The following is a 23,617-nucleotide window of genomic DNA, read 5'->3' on the forward strand; positions in this document are numbered from 1 at the left end:
CATAGGGAACGGACCCTACGCAGTGAGAACCCTGCTTGGATGGATAGTGAATGGTCCACTTGGTAGTATGGAGGATGTAACAAATCATCATGTCGTAACCACCAACAGAATATCAGTGTCAGAAATAGAAGAACTCCCGATGAAACTATACAACCAAGAGTTCCCAGAAACACACTATACTGAGAAGAGAGAAATGTCACTAGATGATAAAAAAAATTCATGAAGATTCTGACAGAACAAGTGACTTATGAGAACAGTCATTATTATCTGCCACTTCCATTTCGCAATGATAATGTGATGATGCCTAATAACAGAGATATGGCAATCCAGCGTGCTGCGAGTCTTGCGAAAAGGTTAAAAGGGGATAAAAGCTTCCGAGCAGAGTATAAGCAATTCATGGACAAAATTTTGGAACAGGACTATGCTGAGAAGATAGCATCGGACCAGGTACACGTTGTTGAGGGTAAAACATGGTACATACCACATCATGGTGTTTACCACAGACGCAAAGGCACTTTACGTGTTGTGTTTGATTGTACCTCATCGTTTCAAAACACCTCCCTCAATAAAGAGTTACTCCAGGGTCCTGATCTGACAAACAATCTACTAGGTGTGCTCATGCGATTCCGTCAAGGACACATAGCTTTAATGGCGGATATCCAAGCTATGTTTCATCAGGTGAGAGTCCACAGACAACATGTGGACTTTCCTAGATTTTTGTGGTGGCCAGATGGAGATTTTAAGAAACAGCCTGAAGATTACCGTATGAAGGTGCATCTGTTTGGTGCTATTTCATCACCCAGTTGTGCAAATTTTGCTTTGCAAAAAACTGCTCAAGACAACCAGCACAACTATGACAAAGAGATAATTGAGACAATTCAAAACAATTTCTATGTCGATGACTGCCTTAAGACTGCAGAAACAGAAATGCATGCTATCAGATTACACAAAGGCCTCTCTGATTTGTGTGCCACAGGAGGATTCAAGCTTACGAAATGGGTCAGTAATAGCAATAAAGTGCTAGAAGTCATCCCTGAAAAGGAAAGAGCAGACATGGTAAAGGATTTGGAGTTGGACAGGAAAGACCCTCCAATTGAAAGAGTGCTCGGGATTCAGTGGAACTTGGAGGATGACACGTTCGGATTTAAAGTGTCTGAGAACAGCAAGCCCCTCACTAGAAGAGGGATTTTATCCACTGTAAGTTCCATATATGGCCCTTTAGGATTTCTTGCACCTGTCGTTCTGAAAGGCAAGCAGATTTTGCAGGCTCTCTGCAAGTCAGGTTGTGGGTGGGATCAAGTTGTTTCTGATGTTATGCTCAATCAATGGAAGACATGGCTACAAGACACTGAACATCTCTCTGGTCTGAGAATCGATAGATGTATGAAACCAAAAGACATTGGCACTGTCATATCAGTTCAGCTGCATCACTTCTGTGATGCCAGTGAAGTAGGTTATGGTACCGTTAGCTACATCAGGTTTGCCAGTGATAGTAATGTACACGTTAGCTTCGTCATGGGAAAGGCGAGAGTAGCCCCACTTAAACAAATGACCATCCCTAGGCTCGAACTTCAAGCAGCAACGCTTGCTGCACGGATGGATAAAATGCTTAGAGTAGAACTTCAAATTAATCTGGAACCTTCTGTATTATGGACTGATAGCCAGTCAGTTCTGAAGTACATTAATAATGAACAAACAAGATTTTCAACCTTTGTGACCAACCGACTCACTGTCATCAGAGATCTTACAACCAAAGAACAATGGAGATATGTAGACTCAGCAAACAATCCGGCTGATGCTGCATCAAGGGGTGTAAGAGCAGAGAGTGTAGAGAGCAGCCTCTCTAATGTCCAAACACTGGTGGACAGGCCCAGACTTCTTACGAAGGAAAGAAACACATTGGCCAATTAGTAGCAAACTAATGTCTACTGATTTGAAAACCCTTGAAGTGAGAAATGTTCAGGTCCATTGGACAACCGTAACTGATAATCCTACAAGCAACTTCCTAGAATATTATTCCCAGTGGAGTCACTTAAAAAGGGCAGTGGCATGGTTTCTACGACTGAAAGATATCCTCAAAGCAAAGGCTCATGGAAAGGATGCTGTGAAGAACAACAATGCCCAGAATGTGGGATCCCAGTGTTTGTCTGTAGATGAACTGGAAAAAGCAGAAAAGGCCGTGATCTCTTATGTACAGAACTCGAGTTTCCATGAGGAAGTGGAAGCCTTACAGAAAGGTAAACGGGTTAAACTCACTAGTAGCATCTCATCACTGGATCCGATTCTTGAGGCTGGGATTCTAAGGGTAGGAGGCAGAATTAATAGAATGGCCATGCCCGTAAGTCAACAGCATCCAGCCATATTACCCAAGAAGTCCCATATCTCTAGACTAATCATGAGGCACATCCACCAGACAATAGGTCACTCTGGGAGGAATCATGTTCTATCAAAATTGAGACAGCATTATTGGATTCCAAGTGCAAATGCCTTAGCACGCAGGATTATTACGGAATGCGTCCTCTGTAGACGTCTTCAAGGGAAACCGGGAGAACAGAAGATGGCAGATATCCCTCCAGAACGGATCACCCCAGACTTACCACCTTTCACCCACGTAGGTATTGATTATTTTGGACCAATAGAAGTCAAGAAAGGTCGTGGAACTGCAAAACGATATGGCGTGATCTTTACTTGTCTTGTGTCACGTGCCATCCATCTTGAAGTAGCAACTTCTTTAGACACAGATGCTTGCATTAATGCCCTGCGGCGATTTATCTGCAGAAGAGGGCCAGTTGACACTATAAGAACGGATCAAGGTACAAATTTCATTGGAAGTCATAGAGAACTAGAAAACAGCTTGAAAAATGTTGATCATGAGAAAATCCATGGAACATTAACAAAGGAGGGAATCAAGTGGATGTTCAATCCACCCTTTGCACCTCACCATGGAGGTGTGTAGGAACGCCTAATCAAGTCACTGAAGAAAATTCTTCATTCATTCTTTAGAGAGCAAATTCTTGATGATGATGGATTATTAACAGCACTCTGCGAAGTTGAAACAATAATGAACGATCGTCCAGTAACAACTGTATCAGACGATCCACTTGATCTTTAACCTCTGACACCTAATCATTTACTAAGAATGAAAGTTCAACCAGTCATACCACCTGGAATCTTTCAGAGCACTGACTTGTATGTACGAAGAAGATGGAAACAGGTACAGTACATCACAGACTTATTCTGGAAATGGTGGATAAGGGAGTATCTTCCCATTATGCAAGAGAGATCCAAATGGAACTTCCAGCCAAATGACTTAGTGGTCATTGTCGATGACAAGGCACCAAGAAACTTGTGGCTGCTAGGGAGAATTCTCAAGACCTTTCCAGATAAACAAGGTCTTGTCCGAGCGGCTTTGATTAAGACCAAGAACACTGTCCTGCAAAGACCAATCAGTAAGCTCTGTTTGCTGATGGAAACATCACAGCAGTGATGGATCAGTGGTAAAGGCTGAATCCCAACGGTGGGTTAAGTGCTAGTAACCTCTAACCCCCAACTTCGAGACGACAACTAAGGACTGATGTGTAGTTTGTGATTTTGACATTGTTGATTTGAGTTTTGTTGATTCTGACATTATGGCTCCTTTTATTTACATGCTATAATTGTGAGATACACAATTAGGGGCCAGGTGTTGGAGCCATTTTTGTCTTTTGTCTTTACTGTTCCCTAGATCCCTTGTGTTTGTACCCAACTAGACCTCCCTCATGTGGTGCATACCGGTCACTGCATCCATCGGGTTATCGGGTCCTGATTTAAGGGAAATGGGTAGACCTGGCTGGCGCCCGGTCAGAAGAACAAACAGTTTTTCCACCGCAAGCTGTAAATTTATATGTTTCTTACTTTAATTTGAGTTGTTTAATTTTATATATTATGTTTTGTTCAAATAAAACACCAACAAACCTGAAAGACAGCGTCTGCGCGTGAACTGGAGTATGGCTGGGACAATCGGAGTAAAACTATTAAACTAATGGAAAATATGTAGTGAAGTAAAAGTGGAAGTAGGAGTGTACTGCCCTCGGTGCATGCAGCAATGCATCTAGACAGTCAGTTAACTCTTCTTGAATATCAAGACTCTGAGGAATGTTGTCTTCTTGTCCACAGGTTTATTGACATCAAGGAAGTGTAAAAATAAACACACAAAAGGATATATCACATATCCAGTGTAAGATGATTAATCAAAGTAAATTTAATGATACTGCACATGACTCTCAACTGTTAGTTTTAACACAATTCAACTCGACTTAATTCAAAAAAGGTGCCCTTATAGCTGTACTTATAAGATACTAATCATTCGTCAGTCAGTTCTTTGTGCTGAGAAGTTCACTGAGTCAGTGACCTGTTTTGAAGGAAAAAAATGAATAGGTCATGTTTGGAGTGTGCGTGTGTGTGCGTGTGCGTGCATGCATGGGTGTGTATCTTCAGTCCAGTCACTCAGCTGCCTGATAAAATGATCTGTGTGTGTTCGTACTGTTGGTCTGTAGACTGCAGATTTGAAGAAGAGGAGACAACAGCTGAGTGAGGAAGAAGATGAAGTTGAGAAGGGGATAGAGGTGCGTGTGAGTGTGTGTGTGACCAGGTGTGTGTGTGTGTGTGTGTGTGTGTGTGTGTGTGTGTGTGTGTGTGTATATGTGTGTGTGTGTGTGTGTGTGTGTGTATGTGTGTGTGTGTGTGTTACCTGAGTCTTCTGTGGAGTTCATCACATCTATCCTGTAGAAGCACTGTATTGCTCAGTAGCTTCTCTCTCTCCTCCATCATCCTTCTGCTCTCCTCCCTCTCCCTCCTCCTTCCCTCTCTCTCTTTTTCCAGTTCCTCCCTTTCTCTCCTCCTCTCATCTCTTAGTCTGTCCAGCTCCGCACGCAGACTGTCCCGTTCTCTCAGGACACGTGAGAGAGCCTGGGACACACACACACACACACACACACACACACACACACACACACACACACAACCTAGTATAACAGTTCACAATGACACACACACACACACACACACACACACACACCCATATACACACACACACACACACACACTAGCTTTGACCGAGTCAGTACTGGTCTCTGTTGACACAAATACATGGTACACAGAGTGTGTACATGTACAGATCTGTGTTGGTGTGGTTTGTGTCTGTCAGCGAGGCGGAGCAGAGAGAGCATGGAGACGATAACCTGGAGAGAAAGAAACAGGAGGAGAGCAAGGAGAAGAGCAGAGAGAAGGAGGGCTCCCTCGGAGTGGAGGAAATGGAACCTCCTCTCTCTATTGTCTATTTCAGGGGTCTCCAACCTTTTTGAAACTGGGAGCTACTTCTTGGATACCAATTATTGCGGAGGGCTACCCAAAAAGTTGTTGAGCGGGGGGGCGAACGAAAGTTGCGTGTGCGAGTGTCAATTGCTAAGCGGGAAGACCGCTAGCAACCGCAGACAATCTATAATAGCAGCAAAAACATGACGTGGCGACTCATGACGTGGGTGACCCCTGGTTTATTCAAACCAATAAGTTTGAGTTGCTGCTCACCGCTCCGGGCACGTGTGCTCACTTCACCTGTGTGTGCATAAATGTGTGTTTCACTGCACTTGATGGGTTAAAGGAGGAGGACCAATCTTACTGTGTGTAAAAACATAGTGACAAATAGATCACTTTCACTTTTCACTTATATCATATCTGTACATATCTGCACAAAAACAATTGGAATTTTAGTTACACAATAGTTTGTAAGACTATTGTGTCCATCCTATCTATTTAGGGATGCATAGAGGTAAAAATAAAAAAGAAATGATTTTCATGATTTCTTTGTCTTGGGGGATTCTCTGAATAAACATGTCTTTCTGTGTATAGACCACAAAATCACACCAATCCAATCCAGAGATCAGCATCTGGCCCTGAGTCTGCCAAAAGTAAGGATGGGTTTTCCTGAGTGTTTGTGCCCTCACTGATCTCAATATATGGGCAGTCCACATAGCTTCTTACATTTGGGCATTTTATTTCAACAAGCCCAAACTCAGGCTGCTCCTTTGGATCATACACACTCCCATCGGGCGATGACCCCATCCATGGTGCATCAGGGTGGGTAAGAAACTCACAAGGATAGTGGTTAACCTCCCTTGCTCGGCAGAACTCCTCTACTGCTACAGGCTCCAGCCCCCCTCATGTCTGCAGTCTGATGGCTAGGTCTCACAAGCCTTTTTGCTAAATTTTCAGCAGAGCTCTGTCCTCTGGTGTGACAGACTTCTCTGAATTTGGAGGAGGTGACACGAGACTGTCTCAATTTATGCCACTCAACACAGGAACTCTGCTCTTTTCAACAGCAACGGGCAACACGGTGGCTTGGTGGTTAGCACGTTTGCCTCTCAGCACTGGGGTCTTGGGTTCAAGTCCCTATCTGAGTGGAGTTTCCATGTTCTCCCTGTGTTTGCGTGGGTTTCCTCCGGGATCTCCGGTTTCCTCCCACAGTCCAAAAACATGGAGGTTAGGTAAATTGGCAGTCAACAAAAAATTCTCCCTGAGTGTGTGTCTGTGTCTCTATGTTCAATAAAAAGTTGTGTCTGTGTGCGTGTGTGTGCTTGTATGTCCAGTGGTGGATGGTGCTTTGCCACTAGGGTCTGTCCTCTCTCCCCTTCCTGCACCCCATTCAGTCCCCCAGGGGACTGTGGCTTCCGGTAGAGAGTACGCTGTGCGCAATTGGCTGCCGCTTCTCGCCGGTGTGTGTGTGATTGTCTGTGACTTGTACCTGTGTTAAATTGTAAAGCGCCTTGGGAATCTGTAAAGGCGCTATATAAATCATTCATTCATTCATTTTGTAGAATTTTCAATTTTGTGTGCTGTTTCTAATGATGTTTCCAGGGACATCATGTGGAGCTGCTGATGTTCTGTGCAGACAAAGGAACAGGTAGAGGGTCCCAGCCTATATTCACGAAGTGGTAGTTGGGGGGGAGAAGGTGCATCTGTGTGTGGACAGGTTTTTGGCACTCTCTTCATTGGCAAATGATAAGATAACACTTCCCTCTTGCACTTTTCCAAATGCAGTCAACCAGAAGTACATTACTTGATATACCCATAGTTGTAATCACTGGAGCCACATTACTAGAAAGGCCACAGTGGACTTCATCCACCCTGAGTGCAGAAACTTCAGGCAGAAGCAAACTCACTCCCTTGTACAAGCTGCTCCTATGAATAAGACAAAGCACAAAAAAAGAACAAAAAAACATTTTTATTGTTTGCACAAAGTCTGATAAAGTATAAGCTCAAATGCAAGACCATGACTAGAGAAAGATTGTCGTGTTTAAGTAGCACTGGAAAAATGTGCCTGAAGCTATCTGATTTAGGCTTTCTTGCTTGATCAATTAACAGTATAAATAAATATAACTTAGCACTAATATTTATACTAAAAATATCAATACATAAATCAACAACGATTAAAAAATAGTAATAGTATTAATACAAATATTAATAAAAATAAAAAATATATATAAAAACCTCTTGCATTCTACTACCCTTCTTTCCCTAGGTCTGTCTGAAAGAATGGTCATCTCACTCACAAGACCAGGTTTAACACCCTGGATGTACACAAAATTATTTTCAATAAACAAACAAACAAATATACATATATGAAATCAAAGTACCATGTTAAAAACATTAGTTACCATAGTCCTTGGCCACTTGTGTTCAGTCTCAGTGCAGCTGTGTATTGGGGGAACAACAGTGATTCTCATCTGAGAATAATGTGCAGTCTGGTACAGAAGTGCAGCCACATGGCTGCACAAAGCTGCACCTGCAACACAAGTACACTGGCAGCTTTGTAGCTGCACTGGATGAGAATCTCTAAACAAAATCTGTGAAAATACACAAATCTGTTATAATACATACTGGGTTGCAAGTGCAGTTGAACATGAAAACATTAATTTCTAAATATGAACTTTTTTTTATACAAGAGAATACATGAGTAAAATGAGAAGGTCTGTGTTCTGAAAAACAAATATGGACCATATTCAGGGCTCTCAAGTTCATCGCGATCGATCGCCAGTGGAGGGCGACATAGATATGGATCAGAGGTAAATAAACTAGATTTAAATTTTTTTTTTCGGCGTGTGAAATCGGAAATGTGGCGTGTGAAGACGGTCAAATGCGTGTGTCACACGCTCAATGCGTGAGACTTGAGAACACTGACCATATTACTACAGTTCATTGCATGATATGTTAAAAGTTAAGATTGAAGCCAAAACATTGTTAATCTCACTTTACTCATTGAAAATTCACACAGAACGTGTGAAAGTGACAACACAGAAGTCAATCTAGTTTCTGTGAATCTGTGTAAGTTACTGTGTACAGATTTTACACTAATATTACTGATGGAACATAGTACCAATCATGTACTTAACAGTAGCCTGAAACAATCAAAACAATACTGGTCTTCAAACTTTATTTGGATTATATTACGGGTTTTGCGTTGGTGCACTTTATTCATTAACTCCTACATGTTCAATGAGACTGTGTGATCGCGTCCTTCTTTTACTTGCGCTCCATTGCTGGTCACATCTGAGCCTAATTTCTACAATGGTTTTAATATTCAAAGGCTCTACAGCAGGGGTCGGCAACCTATGGCACCCGGGCCACCGTTGGCACGCCGAGGCATAATCACTGGCACGCGACACGCTGGACCAGCATCAGCAGAAAAATTAATAATAAAAAATAGAGCACGATCCTCCAATCGAAATCGCTCCTCAACGCTCTGGTCGGCGGAGGCGCTTATACTTGGCGATCGATCGCGATATAATACTTAATTTGTGTCCATTTACACCTCCCCTCCACTAACAATTTACACTCGCCACATATATGATGTACAAACACGGACGTAGTTTTGGGGGGGGACGGGGGGGACATGTCCCCCCCACTTTTTCAAAAGCCGGTTTTGGTCCCTCCCAGTTTTTACAGTTAAAACCAAATATTTAAGTAGCGACGAAGTCATGTCCCCCCCACTTTTTAACGGTTAAAAAAACAATCATGCAGCTCCGAGCTCCCCCCCCCCCCCCCCCCGCTCAACAGTTCGCCACCCCAGGTTGTGTCCCCCCCACTTATGAAATCAAAACTACGTCCATGTGTACAAATGATGCAATACGTGCAATAAAGGAAAAAAAACATTAAAGTGCCGTTCCAGAATAACAAGTGAGAAGTATTTTAAACTTTGATTTAAAAATGTCTAAAGTCATGGCTCTTCTAATGTTTTTATTCAGCTACTTTTGTATAAGAGCGGCATATACTTCTGTTTAAAGAGCTTCTCCGTGCAGTTTCCGCCTTCTTTTGGCAGATCTGTTAAGATGATTGGCTGCAGTAAAAAATGATTGACACATGCGCTTTACCCACGCCCACCAATGCCTGCAGCGTTACTGTATTCCATTCGTCGGCCGCATAAGAAGGAGCCCACGTATTTCTGTTCTACGCTACTCCATGCTCGAGTTACTGCTTGTCGTATTTGGTTTTAGTCGTTATCTGGTATGTGTATTCCCCTTCTTCATATTCATTAGTACTGGATTCTTTAGTTATTTGTTCTTAGTTGTTTGCTTTCAGTTTGCGCGTTTTTTTCCCGTCATCGCTGTCTCCCGATATAAGTGTTCATGTTAAGTTATTTTGTATTCCTAGGTCCGCATGTGAAGTGTCCAGGGTGTAGTTAAACCTTATGTTCGTTCAGTTCCTGTCCCGTTTGTGTTGTACTTTATTAATGCTGTTCATGGTGGTTGTGTATGTCCTTCGTAGTAGGTTAAAGTTGTTTTGTCGTTCATATGTTTCCTTTGGCGTGGAAACAAAGGAAACATACGAACATACTTTGGTATGTTCCCTCATTTGTTCTGTTCGGTGGCTGATTTATTTAATACATTATATTAAAACCTGCGTTTGCGTCACACCCGTCCCCTTGATACGTGGAAACACACGAGGGAAAGAGACACGACAAAACAAGTGGGGGTGGGGCCAGGTGTGACATGTTGGGTATAATATATATAATTATATCTATATCTATCTATTATAATATATAATTATATCGATATAATCTACTTTATATATCTGGAAAGCTGTAAATACCGATTTTATGGGTGTATCTACTCTGGAAACAAGATTCACGCCTCTTAAAACCAGTTTATTTTGTTCACCAAGTTATGGAACGCTGTGAAAACTGACAACAACAAAAACACATTTCATATACATAATTTTCAGAAAATAGTTTCTCCCACAAAGGTACACAAATTCCAATATTTACAATAGTTACCGTGTGTGCATGTTTAGCTAGTAGTAGTAGTGTAGTGTTTCCACTCACAATTTCCTGCGCACTAGGGTGACCAGATTTGGGTTTCTGAAGAGGAGGACACCTTTTCTGCTGGCGGGGGGGTCATCGGTGTATTGGTGTACGATATGACACAAATGACATGGTGTCTGTGTCTGCCTTACACGTCAAGCACTCTGCCTCATACAGATCACAACCCTGGCGAAAGCACAGGAATGTTTTCTTTAACTCTTCCGTAAACGTACACTTTCGTTTCGGCATTGCCGCATTGCTTTCGCTTGTAAACACTCGAGGGTAGACTGGCAGGCCCGCACTTTCTTCTACACACACACACACACATACACACACACACACACACACACACACACACAGTAAAGTAGGTAGATCTGAGGAGAAGGACGTGACTAATTTGTGATACAGAGAAACCTGGAATGGAACGGAGTGGCAATTCTAATCACTGTACATGTATTATGATTGAGGCAGTCGAACAAAATACAGCACGATTTTGAAATTCCCCCCGGGCATTTTTTTATGTCTCAAAAGTAAGACATGTGCGGGAAAAAAGGACGGCTGGTCACCCTACTGCGCACGTTACCCAGACAGGAAATTAGGTCTCTCCGCAAATTTTACTTAACATTTCAATACGGTCTAACAGGATAACTACGAATTACATTGAAAATTACATCAATTTATGTAACAAAAAAAAATCAAATCAAATATGATAATCCCACAACTTCTGGAATTGCCCCAGTAACATATTGCTGTATTTTGAGCGTTAGGTACATTATCCCTTTAGACAATGTGATTTGGCAGGTGTCATTCAAAAGTGTGATAAATGAAAGGCTGAGTTCCATAGGCTTTTTTAATCAAGAAATAATAGTTTCAGGTTCTGGTGACACTGAAAAAGCTCCATAGGTTTGATGTAAGATCTTACTGTCAAAATTACAGCAATTGGTTACAGTGTACCAGAATTATGTACTAAAATATGCAATACATATGATGTATATCATAATGTTTGTGCAATATTTTATATTTATTATGGTTTCCATGCCAATAAAAATGTGAAAGAACAAAACAGAACTAAACTGCGCATAATGTTAAACACTGGGGTTAAACAAACACATATAGACATTTACATGGTAAATATTGTACACAAGATTGTATAACCTAATTGGCACCCCAAAATTGGACAAAAACAACAACAACAAACAGCCAAATAAACAAAACACTTTCACGATAGATAATTTGCCAATCAGAACCAACTGTAATCCATGTTCTTCAATTACAGTTCTTCTATCTTCATTACATAATGCTGGTACATGTTTCGTGCTACTACCCGACCCTGTAGGAATATATAAGAGAAACATCCGTTCCCAGTAACAAATCAAACACATAACATTATTGTCAGGAATAACACATGATCCCCGTGCAGATGCGGTTCACCTGCTACTCATCGCCCCTCCCCTTCACAACTATTTAAGCTTCCTCCTCTCTCTTCCGGGTTGCGAAGTATTGTTGCCATGCCACGTACCAAGCGTTCTTTCTGTGTTACTGCCTTTCTGTGTACCGACATCTACTCTCCTCCTAGATCTCGTTCCCTGCCTAGTCCCTCTGTACCTCCTGGCTTCTGTCTCACCGGCGTGACCCTGGACTGTCCTGACCACGATTACAACACTCCTGCACAACACACCTTGAACGGAGTAACCCACCTGTTTGATTGCTCTATGATCATTGTTTCAATAAAAGCGGCTATTATCTGCACTTGGATCCTTGTCTGCCTGATCAGTAAGTTACAATTATTTTTAGAGCGTTTATCTACTGATAATATAATTTAATTCCATTAAAAAGTAATGCATAAATTCTTACAGTCGAGTTGAAAGTAGTCTTCAGAACTGTATAAATACAGAATTATTAAATAATTTGTTACTGTACACCACTGTAGCTAGATAATGTTAGCATTAGTACATGTCTTTGCTCCTTCAGTTCAGATTGAAATGTTCCTATCCTGTACAAATGCTGATATTGGCACATAGGGTTTGCTGTATTCCATTTGTCCGGGGCTCTGTAGCTAACAAGAAACTAAAATATCAACACATCCTGTTGTAGGCAGTTTACTTATCAGGAAATGTTTGCTAGATGGTCTGTTGATTTTATTTATTTGTTTATATGGCCCATAGCTGGGTAGGCCAGGTGCTATGCGTTCATGTCAGGTATGGGGTCTGGAGAAAGGATCAGATGGACGTAGAATTTAAGAGGTAAATTTCAGTTGCTTTCTGGAGTAGTTTCTTGAATGGGTCAGAACTCCATTATTTAATTCATGTCCAACCAATGTACTGTTGCATCAGTTTTAGAAGATGCAGTACTGGAATTAATGACCCCTCACCTCTTGTCAGTCATGCTCTTATCTGAGTGTTACTCTCGTGTTTTGGTGTAGCATGTGCTTTTGTTAATAGTTCAGTATAGTTTGTTTATAGTTCAGTTATAGTGCCATGCCCTTGTCCTTTGTAAGTCCAACCTCTCGTTATTGTTCCAAGCTGTGTCTTGTTTGGTCCCTAGTTTGGTCTTGTATTTAAATGCTGTATTTTGTGTTCTGTTTTGCTGATCATTGGTTCACTACAGCCGTCTGTTTTCCCCTGGTATTTCTTAGCCTAGTTCTGTTCCATTGTGTTGTGGTTTTCTGGTTTTTGTTTTTCTGTTTTTTTTTCAGTTTAGCCTGCCTTTTGTTGTTCTGTGTGTTTATAATGACTCTCCATGTTGGCTTTGCGACCTTGGACTGTGTGACTGACTACTCTTATGGATTTGCCCTTGATAAATCTCACTCCTCACACAACACTTAGGGTACATTTATTTCTTCTTAGCACAGTTCTTGAAAGTCACATACTTTCAAGAACTAAAACATCACTGCTCTAGAGGAGATCTGCATGGAGGAATGGGCCAACATACCAGCAACAGTGTGTGCCAACCTTGTGAAGACTTACAGAAAACATTTGACCTCTGACATTGCCAACAGGATATACAACAAAGTATTGAGATGAACTTTTGTTATTGACCAAATACTTATTTTCCACCATTATTTGCAAATAAATTCTTTAAAAGTCAGACAAAATGATTTTCTCAATTTTTTTTCACATTTTGTCTCTCATAGTTGAGGTCTACCTATGATGTCCATTACAGGCCTCTCTCATCTTTTTAAGTGGGAGAACTTGCACAATTGGTGACTGACTAAATACTTATTTTCCCCACTGTACTCATATTTATTTAGCCTGAATATATGCAAATGAATTGGCTATTGTCAAAGTTTGTGATTTCTAACTGTTATTGTAAATTCTACAATATAAGGTCCTTATTAAGGTTGGCAAACATCAGGTGTTACATCATTGCTGCATTATGTATTTAACTTTCACCTTCATCATAGCAGAGGTTCATAGATTGTGTAAAGGACTAAATGAAAAATTTGGGTTGAGGAAAAGGTCAATTAAAATAGACGGTTTAACCCTAGGTGGCGCTGTCTGGCACACATACAGTGCTGGCCAAAAGTATTGGCACCCCTGCAATTCTGTCAGATAATACTCAATTTCTTCCAGAAAATGATTGCAATCACAAATGCTTTGGTATTAATATCTTCATTTATTTTGCTTGCAATGAAAAAACACAAAAAAGAATGAAAAAAAAGTCAAATGAATTATCATTTTACACAAAACTCCAAAAATGGGCCGGACAAAAGTATTGGCACCCTCAGCCTAATATTTGGTAGCACAACCTTTAAACCTTTTAAAATAACTGTGAACAACCGCTTCTGGTAACCATCAATGAGTTTCTTACAATGCTCTGCTGGAATTTTAGACCATTCTTCTTTGGCAAACTGCTCCAGGTCTTTGAGATTTGAAGGGTGCCTTCCCCAAACTGCCCTTTTGAGATCTCTCCACAGGTGTTCTGTGAGATTCAGGTCTGGACTCATTGCTGGCCACTTTAGAAGTCTCCAGTGCTTTCTCTCAAACCATTTTCTAGTGCTTTTTGAAGTGTGGTTTGGGTCATTGTCCTGCAGGAAGACCCATGACCTCTGAGGGAGACCCAGCTTTCTTACACTGGGCCCTACATTATGCTGCAAAATAGGTTGGTAGTCTTCAGACTTCATAATGCCATGCACACGGTCAAGCAGTCCAGTGCCAGAGGCAGCAAAGCAACCCCAGAACATCAGGGAACCTCCACCATGTTTGACTGTAGGGACTGTGTTCTTTTCTTTGAAGGCCTCATTGATGCCTTTTCCCAAAAAGTTCTACTTTTGTCTCATCTGACCAGAGAATATTCTTCCAAAACATTTTTGGCTTTCTCGGGTAAGTTTTGGCAAACTCCAGCCTGGCTTTTTTATGTCTCTGGGTCAGAAGTGGGGTCTTCCTGGGTATCATTCAGATGCCAACGGATAGTATGGGTTGACACTGTTGTACCCTTGGACTGCAGGGCAGCTTGAACTTGTTTGGATGTTAGTCCAAGTTCTTTATCCACCATTTATCCACCGCACAATCGTTCGTTGAATTCTCTTGCCAATTTTTCTTTTCTGGCACATCTAGGGAGGTTAGCCACAGTGCCATGGGCTTTAAACTTCTTTATGACACTGTGCACGGTAGACACAGGAATATTCAGGTCTTTGGAGATGGACTTGTAGCCTTGAGGTTGCCCATGCTTCCTCACAATTTTGCTTCTCAAGTCCTCAGACAGTTCTTTGGTCTTCTTTCTTTTCACCATGCTCAATGTGGTACACACAAGGATGTAGGACAGAGGATGAGTCAACTTTAATCCATTTTAACTGGCTACAAGTGTGATTTAGTTATTGCCACCACCTGTTATGTGCCACAGGTAAGTAATAGGTGCTGTTAATTACACAAATTAGAGAAGCATCACATGATTTTTCAAAGGGTGATAATACTTTTTGTCCACCCCCTTTTTTATGTTTGGTGTAGAATTATATCCAATTTGGCTTTTTGACAAGTCTTTTTGTGGTTTTCCATTGAAGACAAATTAAATGAACATTTTAATATCAAAGCATTTGTAATTGCAATCATTTCCTGGAAGAAATGGAGCATTATCTGACAGATTTTCTGGGGTGCCAATACTTTTAGCCAGCACTGTACATCTCACCCTAACCCTAAGTATTTTTCAGCCAGTCTACTTACGTGAGAATGTCTTTACATTGTAGACTTAGACTTCAATTTGTCATTTCACTATTTCATTTATGTATTGTCTGGCAAATCAATAGTTTTTTGTAGCTCATGTGAACATGTTACTCTCCATTTCTGTAAATAAAGGTACTTCTTTGGAAAAGCTATGTTCACAATAACAGATTTATATGGCTTATGAATATTTGCCTAAATAAAAGGTCCAGAACTGTAGAAATGTGTTTTCATAAATGTTTCTTAAATTCATATTTGCCTCAATGTTTATAATGTTCAGATCCCTCTCGCCAAATGACATGAATAACCAAAGAAATAAACATGTGCCACCCCAGACCATGAATGATATGATAATGAGCACCAGCGAGGAAGAATGGACACAATATGACATGATGAAAGAAGAGATGGAACAAAAAGAAATACGAATCACACTATTAGAGGAGGAAAATAAGAAGAATGAAAAACTTCAGAGAGCTTTAGAGGAGAAAATTTATAAAATAAATAATCAGGTGAGTTCGCAAAGAAAAAACATTTGAATGAATTAGAACTTGAATGAAGAAAATTGTAAAATATATTTTATATACATTTATTATAAACATGTTTAGTATGATTAATTCTAAATTGATATGTAATAAAAACCATCAGTAAACATGAATATATATGAAGTGTGCATATCTAAAATAGTGCAGCTTGATTTCAGCAAACTTCATTTCTAAAACATGTTTTACCTGTTTTTGGTAGAAAAACTTAGCTTTGATGCTGGGAGTGTTCGGTGTGATCTCAGCATTTGCTTTCTTTCATTTTGAGAAAGGTAAAAATGTGTCAAATATCAAACCCAGTATTTTCAGTCATATTTGTCAAATTAAAGATAACCACTGTTCTCTGGCATCATGCTTGGTTTTCTGTTTTTAAAGTGCCAGTGGTAACTCAGTATGAGTATGACCTTCGACTTATGCTGGTGGGTAAAACTGGAGCGGGGAAGAGTGCCTCAGGAAACACCATCCTGGGAGAAGAGTTCTTCAGAGTTGAGCCATCTCCTGAATCTCTGACTTACAGTTGTACCTCATCAACCAAATCCCTGGGAGGAAGGAGAGTCACTGTGATTGACACTCCTGGGATCAATGACACGTGGCTAACATCAGGTAATCCATATGAGTGTATCTCCGATACTTTTCATCGTCCTCATGCATTCCTGTTGGTGCTCAAACTGGGGAGATACACAGAAGAGGAAAAGAAAGCAGTGAAGTGGATTCAAGAGAAATTTGGAGAAACAGCTAAGAAGTTTACTGTAGTCCTTTTCACTTTTGGAGACTATCTTAGGGAAACACCTATAGAAAAATTTATCAAACACAGCAATGATCTTAATAAACTCGTGAAGATGTACAAAGGTGGATATCATGTTTTTGACAACATCAAGAAAAATCGCACTCAAGTCACAGAGTTATTTAAAAAGATTAATATAATGCTGCATACGAGTCTTGGTTATAATGACATGAAAGAGGTTTCCCAGAAGGTTGAGAATGACATCAGAGAAAAGATGGAGAGGAAGATAGGAGAAATAAAAGAAGAGATGCACAAGGTGGAAATGAAGTCTTTGAAAACAGAAGAGGAAGCAAACCAGAGAATCATAGAGTTGAAAGAGATGGCAATTGCATTAAGAGATGAGCAATTTGAGAACAGAAAACTTAGGGAAGAATTACAGGCATGTCGATGGTTCTGGTGAGCGTTTATAAGTGTTTATAATGAGTGTTTATAATTTCTTCATTAATCATTCTAGGTGTCCTTTAAACAAATAGAATATCATAGAACAAGTAGAATATGGTTCAAAAATGTTTTTCAAGTCAAGTTGAGGCAGGTTTTTTTGTTTTGTTTTTTTTTTTTCTTTTTGAAGTCTTGCTGTTTTTTAACACTTAAATAAATTAATATTATTTAATTTACAATTAAATTATAAGAATGCTACTGTTCTAGAGCTCAGAGCAAACCTCATAAAGAAATTTTAATTTAAGGCATTTCAAGAGTCCTGTCTGGTTTTGGCGGTTGTTCTGCATGGTTTGAATACTGGTGCCACCTTCAGGTGAAAGACAGTACTTCATTTCTGACAGTAAAGGTGTAGATTGCCTGAATATGTCAGAAATGACAGTCTTGGGGAATTTGGAGAGTTTGGTCAGATTCACGAGAACTCAGAGTTATTATTTGTAGATTTCAGATCATTGAGCACAATGCAGAGATCACAGGTTGTTTGTGGGAATCATCTTAGATACATTGTTAGGACTGTGTTTGTAGGAATCAGCTCAGATATAGTGTTAGGCTTTTGTGTTGCTTTATTTATACCTATTCATCAGCACTTTTTTCATTTTCAGTGGTGTCTGTATTGCGCTGGTGTCTCCTTGACATTAATATTGTATTTAAATAGTTGCGTTGGTGTCTTTAGACGGTCCTCTCGCGTGACCAGTGTTCTCCTTCACATTAATACTTTATTTCAAAGTGCAACATATAAAGATGTGTCTTAATGCAATTACAGATGCAAACCGATCTAATACCAAATTAGGACTACCAAATTATGATACAACAAAATATTTATAACCACAGCTTTAAGACATGCTTTCTGAATTTGTTCAATGTCAATAAAATGACTTTTACAATATAAATTAGAATGCAATGACTGAAACAATGATAACAATGTAAACCTCTGCACCTAAAAAACACAAAACAGAAACTCCATAATTATGTTCATTGCCCAGACAATTTCCTACACACACCAGTAGGAAAAAAAAAAGAAAAGCCAAAAATATGAAATGTTTAAATATTTGTCATCGCATGTACTTTGTAAACACCCGGGAATCGTAACATAAGTGCTCCTGGAACTCTTAATGCCTAATGTGGTGTACATATATGATTTTTAAATATGATATATTTCAAAGTTTTGCATCAAAATGGCATATCCTTCTCAAACATTTGCAAAGCTTTCTGAAGTACTTACTCACTATCAGGTGTTCTGTGTTCACTGCAGCATTTTTGAAAGCAACTTTTGTAAGTCATTAAAATCAATCTATGGTACACTGGTTACATTTACATAGTGTTGATATTTCTGTTCCGTCTACTCTGTTTAAATATTTTGAACCAGGAAAATTAACATATTTTACATCACTTCATTGCCAGAAATGTCATATTTATATATGAAAATAAAATGCAGAGAGTTCCAACACGTCCTAGATTAATAATCCTGAAATCCTTACTTCCACAGATCTGTCAAAAACAACTTTTTAACCTGAGACTGCTGAAACAGAAATGACTATAGAATGTAATGACACATAAATGCTGAGATCAGCACCCAGAGAGCTGAGGTAGTCAGCCAGGCTTCTGTAGTTGTGTAAATGATTGTAACAAGTCATGTTATGGTGTCAAACTATCACAACTGTAATTTCTTTACAATCACAAGCAAATTAGTAAACATGTTGTGAATAAATATTTCCAAAAAGGCATGTCAATCTATGACATAAGACGATTAACATAAAACATTTAAAAATCACATCTTGATTCTGTCCTTTGTAAGTCACTTTGTAAGATTTATATATGTGAGTTTTATGATTAAAACCAATTACCCATTTTTCATTTCCTCGAGCCTTTCACTGTCAAGTGTCAAATGGCTATAAATTCACTTTAACATCTCTTGCTGGCTAACAACACACTGTAGTCCATTCAGTGTGTAGTGGTGCCCAGATTAGCTTGTAGAGACCCTGTGCTGTGCACTTTGTTTAGGATCCATCTCTGCAGCCTGTGGTCAAGCTCTTCATGAGCCGAGCTGCATGCGTTAAAGACAAAACAATGAAGAAGAAAACTGGGACCTTCTAGTGATGCTGTCTACACAGAGAGGCCTTAATGGAGGATGCTGTGAATGCTGCCTATGGTGTCATGATTTCCGAGGTTACAGATGCTGAAAACACAGAAAAACACTGTTTCTATATGGACCAAATGCAAATTTGTTTAAAGAAGTGAGGTATTCCAGTCTGAAAGCCCTGGGGTGCAGCATTCAAGCTGTTCTCCTGCACATGTGCAGCAAAAACAGCACCATCTATCAAACAGACATACAAATAGCCAAATCATCACAACTGGAAGACATACGATAGCACGATTTTTTAGGGAATGAAACAGTGACAGTAAGAAATGGCAGTTTTCACAGATCAATACTTTCATGAAGTTTGTATCACTGTAAACATTACATATATATATATATATATATATATATATATATATATATATATATATATATATATATATATATATATATATACTATATATATACTATATATATATATATGTATATAGGAATATTTGAGGTAAGTAACTGCAGTGTACTTAGGTAAGATGCGTGGAGATATTAAACATTAGTAAGATACACAAAGTTTCCAGAGAAATTACATTTCAGACAGAGGTCCTTCATCAGCTGTGCAAGCAAAGGGCTTCCTAATGCTTCACACTTTACTTGCACAGCTGTTGAAGGACCGTTCCCAAAATGTTCTGTTTCTCTGGAAACTTTGTGTACTTTACAATTTTATTTTTTAATATCTCTATGAATATATATATATATATATATTCTATATATATTATATTATATATATATATGACAGTGAGGTGTCAACACCACATTCACAACACAATAAATAAAATCTTCGACTGACACACTGGAGCTGCTGGAGTATTGCAACTGCAGAAACACGGCCTACTGCAAAGGGCATGTTATCTCATTTGAAGGAGAAAGACGTGGTTTAATGTGGTGATGACTGTGTTTAATGTGATAATTGTGTTTAATGTGGCTATGTCTATGTGTAATGTGTTCATGGCTGTGTTTAATGTTAATGTGTTCATGGCTGTGTTTAATGTTAATGTGTTCATGGCTGTGTTTAATGTTAATGTGGTCATGGCTGTGTTTAATGTTAATGTGTTCATGGCTGTGTTTAATGTTAATGTGTTCATGGCTGTGTTTAATGTTAATGTGGTCATGGCTGTGTTTAATGTTAATGTGTTCATGGCTGTGTTTAATGTTAATGTGGTCATGGCTGTGTTTAATGTTAATGTGGTCATGGCTGTGTTTAATGTTAATGTGTTCATGGCTGTGTTTAATGTTAATGTGGTCATGGCTGTGTTTAATGTTAATGTGTTCATGGCTGTGTTTAATGTTAATGTGTTCATGGCTGTGTTTAATGTTAATGTGGTCATGGCTGTGTTTAATGTTAATGTGTTCATGGCTGTGTTTAATGTTAATGTGGTCATGGCTGTGTTTAATGTTAATGTGTTCATGGCTGTGTTTAATGTTAATGTGGTCTTGGCTGTGTTTAATGTTAATGTGTTCATGGCTGTGTTTAATGTTAATGTGTTCATGGCTGTGTTTAATGTTAATGTGGTCTTGGCTGTGTTTAATGTGATGATGTCTACAGAACAGACTGCTGGTGGGTATGTTTCCTCTGAAGAAGAAGCACTTCTTCAGTTCAAATGTTGCATGGCCTGGTTCTTCTCTTCATCCATTTCATTATCTCAGGAAAATGCCAGCACAAATTTGCACCATTAAACTTGCAGAACATGCCAATAATAGAATTTGTACACTACAGAGTAGGACTGCATTTTAACCTCCTGTGGATCAATGTTTGCAAACAAACAGAAATGTGTTCTGTACATTGTTTTTGATATCCCTGTTCTCATATTACATGGAAAGGGAATCATTTGTCCATTTACGCATGAATGAGAAGATTTACAAAGGGCTTATGGGTCTGAATTTAACCACACTCCTCTTGAGGTACTGAAATCATGCTGCTTCAATCTCACTCAGTCTGCACAACATGCTAATCAGCACCTAAGTGAAATACTTAGTGAAACACAGTCTACAACTCTACAGAAAGCACTTTTCTGCTTGACTATAGAAGATGATAACAGGATGGCTGCCCTGGAGTGATCCTGTGTGGGCAGGGCTCAAGATGGACATGAGGTGGAGTGGGTCGGGCTTATGGAGGGCAGGGTTGAAGGCGCGTGGGTGAGGCGGGGTCCTCCAGGGGCCGGTGCAGGGGCGACTGGTTGGGAGACATGTGTGGACTCAGTTCGCCGGTCTGCAGGCGCCACAGAAGCTCCTCGTTGGTGCGGCTCAGTCGCTTCTTCTCGTTGCTCTCCTTCTCCACGTACTCCTGCAGGTTTGCGTTCGCCTCCGTCAGCTGCCTGGGGGTCGCAGAGATGCAGCGTAACGTACAGGCTCCTGCTAAAGGCTCAGAATGCAGTACTATGATCTGTGATGCTAACATTATGGTTTTGATTGCTGATAGAGGTCACTGGATCAACCCTAACGTGACCCTTTAAGACCTGTACTGCGCTCTGTTAAGATCAGGAGAGATTATGTTTTAAAAGGTCTGAGGCGTGATCCTAGCACGTACTGCTGTGTGAGTGAGACAGTGTGAAGGTGCAGAGACCTGGACATCGCGAGATTCATGTCCACCCTGGCCTTCAAGTCCTCATTCTGTTGCTGTAGAACCTGAACACGCTCCTCCAACAGGACGTTCCTCTGAGCCTAAAACAACACACACACACACACATATTTTCCACACCTGCCTAAAATGTTTGCACAGTTCTGAAACCTGATCAGAAGGAGGATGAACCCTGACAGTACAGGGCCCAGAGTACCAGTCAATGATTCATCTTCAGTTATTCAGTTATAGTGAACACTTCCTGTTCTGGTTGTGGGACATTTTTGTTTAATCGTCAGCAGTGAATCAGTTTGATTACAATTTTTCCTGCATACAATTACTATTCTATTTATTTAGCCATTCAGGCATTGTTTTGTAACCTAAGCATGACTCCACTGACACTAACCAGTCTCTCCAGCTCAGATATCTTCAGTTGCTGATCATGGATCTGCTGGTTCTTCATCTCCAGAACCTCTTTGAGACTCTTCAGATCTTCCTCTATATGTTGGTATGGGGCCAAAGCATCCTGTGGTCATATGAATCACATACACACACTATAAGTATCTATGTGCAATACACACACACACACACACACACACACACACACACACACACACACACACACACACACACACACACATACACACACACACACACACACACACCCACACACACACACACACATACACACACACACACACACACACACACACACATACACACACACACACACACACACACTCACACACACACACACATACACACACACACACATACACACACACACACACACACACACACATACACACACACACACACACACACACACACACACACACACACACACACACACACATACACACACACGCTCACATACACACACACACACAGGTGCATTACCACGATCTGTTCATCAGTGCTTCTGCGCAGGGCCTCTTCAAAGCGCTTCGCTCGGTCTCTCAGACTGTGGTTTTGAAATGTGAGTGTGTCCACCTGATCCTTAACACACACACACACACACACCCGACTCATCATTACAGCTACTACAAGAGAAAGGTGGAGGTGGTGGTGTATGACACTATAACGTAAAGGTGGAGGTGGTGGTGTATGACACTATAACGTAAAGGTGGAGGTGGTGGTGTATGACACTATAACATAAAGGTGGAGGTGGTGGTGTATGACACTATAACGTAAAGGTGGAGGTGTATGACACTATAACGTAAAGGTGGAGGTGGTGGTGTATGACACTATAACGTAAAGGTGGAGGTGGTGGCATATGACACTATAACGTAAAGGTGGAGGTGTATGACACTATAACGTAAAGGTGGAGGTGGTGGCATATGACACTATAACGTAAAGGTGGAGGTGTATGACACTATAACGTAAAGGTGGAGGTGGTGGTGTATGACACTATAACGTAAAGGTGGAGGTGGTGGTGTATGACACTATAACGTAAAGGTGGAGGTGTATGACACTATAACGTAAAGGTGGAGGTGGTGGTGTATGACACTATAACGTAAAGGTGGAGGTGGTGGTGTATGACACTATAACGTAAAGGTGGAGGTGGTGGTGTATGACACTATAACGTAAAGGTGGAGGTGGTGGTGTATGACCCTATAACTTAAAGGTGGTGGTGTATGACACTATAACGTAAAGGTGGAGGTGGTGGTGTATGACACTAT

At 40.2% G+C, this 23,617-nt stretch overlaps 2 protein-coding genes across 5 annotated transcripts in view; one reads left to right on the forward strand and one right to left on the reverse strand.

Annotated features, from left to right (window-relative positions):
- Positions 1 to 9,389: 9,389 nt before the first annotated feature.
- LOC143478280 (GTPase IMAP family member 7-like) lies at positions 9,390 to 19,537 on the forward strand. Of its 2 annotated transcripts, none has more exons than XM_076977243.1 (5): positions 9,390 to 9,537; positions 11,910 to 12,106; positions 15,770 to 15,998; positions 16,231 to 16,300; positions 16,404 to 19,537. In XM_076977243.1, exons 3-5 carry the CDS (start codon positions 15,789 to 15,791, stop codon positions 17,210 to 17,212), a joined length of 1,089 nt encoding a protein of 362 aa, XP_076833358.1. In that variant the 5' UTR covers positions 9,390 to 9,537; positions 11,910 to 12,106; positions 15,770 to 15,788; the 3' UTR covers positions 17,213 to 19,537. The 2 variants fall into 2 exon arrangements, with proteins under 2 accessions (XP_076833358.1, XP_076833359.1); XM_076977244.1 differs by having other exon boundaries at positions 15,825 to 15,998.
- mtus2b (microtubule associated tumor suppressor candidate 2b) overlaps positions 18,411 to 23,617 on the reverse strand; it is a 42,309-nt gene continuing 37,102 nt past the window's right edge. For all 3 annotated transcript variants that reach the window (XM_076977240.1, XM_076977241.1, XM_076977242.1), the window contains 4 exons: positions 22,836 to 22,934; positions 22,342 to 22,461; positions 21,942 to 22,039; positions 18,411 to 21,693 (listed from right to left, as the gene is read on the reverse strand). In XM_076977240.1, the coding sequence (XP_076833355.1) occupies positions 21,486 to 21,693; positions 21,942 to 22,039; positions 22,342 to 22,461; positions 22,836 to 22,934 (525 nt within the window). In that variant the 3' untranslated portion in view covers positions 18,411 to 21,485. The remainder of the gene's footprint in view (positions 21,694 to 21,941; positions 22,040 to 22,341; positions 22,462 to 22,835; positions 22,935 to 23,617) is intronic.

The sequence above is a fragment of the Brachyhypopomus gauderio genome, chromosome 16 (assembly GCF_052324685.1).
Source record: "Brachyhypopomus gauderio isolate BG-103 chromosome 16, BGAUD_0.2, whole genome shotgun sequence".
NCBI classification, from domain to species: domain Eukaryota; kingdom Metazoa; phylum Chordata; class Actinopteri; order Gymnotiformes; family Hypopomidae; genus Brachyhypopomus; species Brachyhypopomus gauderio.